General features: G+C 41.2%; 1 protein-coding gene across 1 annotated transcript in view; it reads right to left on the bottom strand.

The window, feature by feature from the left end:
* Positions 1–1,059: 1,059 nt before the first annotated feature.
* LOC122091626 (probable sugar phosphate/phosphate translocator At3g11320) overlaps positions 1,060–2,891 on the bottom strand; it is a 28,432-nt gene continuing 26,600 nt past the window's right edge. The window contains exon 4 of the mRNA XM_042661651.1: positions 1,060–1,611. Within this exon, the coding sequence (XP_042517585.1) occupies positions 1,465–1,611 (147 nt within the window). The 3' untranslated portion in view covers positions 1,060–1,464. The remainder of the gene's footprint in view (positions 1,612–2,891) is intronic.

The raw sequence follows: 2,891 nt of genomic DNA on the forward strand, positions 1-2,891 counted from the left end.
CTGCCAGATTCCTACCCTACAGAACCTATCCCTCGGACTCTCGGTGATAATTTCCTTGGTGATTCGAAGAGAGGAAGGAGGGAGAAGAAGAAAAGGGGAAACAGAACAGCCGAATCTTCGATCAGCTTATAATGGGTTTTGCGAGAAATCCAGATCCGAATGGAGCTTGGTCGTCTCCCAACCCAAACCTCGATCTGACCATCCACGTAGTACAGGACATGTGTTGAACTCCAAATGGTCTCCACCACTAATCTGTGGACACGTGTTGATCTCAAAAAAGTAACTATCTGCCACATTTCTTCCTCGCAGAGGATTTTGATCCGGCAAAATTATGTCCCTACCTTGGAAAATTCAAAAACTGAACCCACTTTATGCCTATGTGCTCCCTCATTGACACCATATCAGTGAGAAGCCACGCAACCAATGACAGTTCTATTCCTGCATTTTTTTTTTTTTTTTTTTTCTTTTGTTTGTGTGACTAAGGTTCGTTATTTCTCATGCATAAAATATTATATTTGAGGTTTCTTGTGTAGCTATAATTTGCCTAAGATGAAAATTATTTTCAACTTTTTGTCCAGGGGCAATTCTCACCCCTCCCTTTTTTTCCCACTTCCACCTCCGGGCTCACTTGCATTCAACAAGTAGTAGGCAGCACCAACGGAGGGGAAGACAGTACATTATACAAGAGGGGAATGGGAATCATTTTAAGCAAGAGAGAGAACAGGATCTTACTGTATACCACCAGTGTCCCCAGCCTTTCCCTTACTACTAATATTTTGGAAAAAAGAACTCTACGAAGCATAACACCTGTGCCTAGACAGAGAGGCCAAATGACAGCCCCATCTCCCATGAAAGGCAAAAATATTGCCCATAATTTCCTACATGCTCTCATTGGCCCTTGCACGTGGAAGAGCCACGCTCCTCAATAGAAAACAATTTCCTTATTATTATTTTGCAAATGATGTCTCTCCAACGAACACAGAAATACATCAATAAAAGTTTAACCATTATTGTGTACCCAGTGTTCCGAAATATAACAGCTTCTACTATGGGTAGAAATAATGGTAAGGACTTTCAGAATATCTTTCATTAATTAATCAAGAGACGGCACAATGACTGAAAAAAACAAACTGTTTGGGTAGTAGAGACCCAATTCTGTCCCCAAAAGAATACAAGACATTCCTCTATTACCACCCCAAGATGGAAAGAAAATATAGACCAGTCGGTCCTCTTATTAAGATTTTTCCTTGCCCTTTCCTATGCTAGCTGGCCATTGCTGGTTGATACAGTTGGAAACACTATCCTATCCCCGGTCTCCTACAAAAGAATTTGGAGGGTGCAATATATATTTGGAATCGGCTGAAATAGCATAAATCTCGGCTCCGAGATGCATGTTGCTGTCCTCTCAGAGAAACAGAAAACAGAACAAAAACGTGTTTGTAAGCTGTTCCCGCACAGACGCATTCATTTGCTCCTTTTTTTGGCTTCACTGTAAAGGATAACTCCAAACACTGTTAGCGTGTAACCAAGCATTCCAGTCACTGAAACAGGATTTCTGAAGATCAAAATTGAGACAACCACAGCGACAGCCCCCTTTGCATTTCCAAGCACCTGGAAAAGTAGAAAAGCTCTTTAATCTCAAACCAGACTACAAGTCCTTAAAAGATATTTTATACAACATATAACTTCAAAACCAGTAGAACAATGACTAGGTCACTTTGAATAATTTCCATTCATAATTCATATCATGATTCTCACAAATTTGCACATATTAAGCTGAAATTCTGTGGATTAGCTTCTGTTATCATATCACATAGTTTCTATTCTAAAATCTGAAATTTTTAATTGATTTAATTGTCAGATCTCTCAACTCTGCCCTGTTTTCCTACTACCATAGGACTATTCTGCCGAACCACTGTTTTGATCTCAGATTTTCACAACATTTTACCGGCAACTAGATCTGTCAGAGAGACCACTCGACCAGGGTTCTTAGGTCTATCGATCAGTACTCTGATAATCATTAATTTTTTCCCATAGTAACTCTACTCTAGAATCTGTCAAGTTCTCTGCAATGTTTCTCGACAACATACACAAAACATTGCCTGTCAGATGGCATGACTACAAAGATAAATGGTTTTTAAATATCAGATTGATCAGCCAATTCAAATTGGAATCCAGATTCAATTTCCACCGATTCTTCACAGGGAAAAGTGAATCGGTCACAATCACATAGAAATCTTGTTTTTTGGCCATTATCTCTTTCCTTCGGTCACCAAAAACACTAGTTTTGCTCTTGAAATTTTTTACTTAATCCCCAAGTTAATGGGTTCAAAGAAAAAACAAAATTGAACTTCCTAAAATACCCCATCACGTCATCTTCTTTGTCCATTTTTTTTCATTTTTTTTCCATAATTTCAATTTTTTATTCAATTCCTTCATTTTAAATAATGTGTGGGACCCACCTTCTCCTCCTCCTCCTCCTCTTCTTGTTTCTTCTTCTTTCTCCAGTGAAGGCCCCACCATTTTCCGCTGCTGCTATCCCGCAACTCGACACCCACCTGTAACACCCCCTTCCTCTCCCACTTTCACTCTCCCCTCCTCTGCAACCCTGCCCCACCGTGCTCTCTTATCAAACCCCGCCACATCCCTTGCTTATCTCCTCTTCTTGTTTCTTCTTCTTTCTCCAGTGAAGGCCCACCATTCTTACCATTCTCCGCTGCTGCAACCCCGCAACTCGACACCCACCTGTAACACCCCCTTCCTCTCCCATCCTCTGTAACCCTGCCCCACCATGCTCTCTTATCAAACCCCGCCACATCCCTTGCTTATCTGCCCTCCCCTGTCAACCTTGTCCCACCCCATGTTCAATCCCTCTCCCCTCCATCTGAGTG

Source organism: Macadamia integrifolia, chromosome 10, assembly GCF_013358625.1.
Source record: "Macadamia integrifolia cultivar HAES 741 chromosome 10, SCU_Mint_v3, whole genome shotgun sequence".
In the NCBI taxonomy this organism is placed as follows: Eukaryota; Viridiplantae; Streptophyta; class Magnoliopsida; order Proteales; family Proteaceae; genus Macadamia; species Macadamia integrifolia.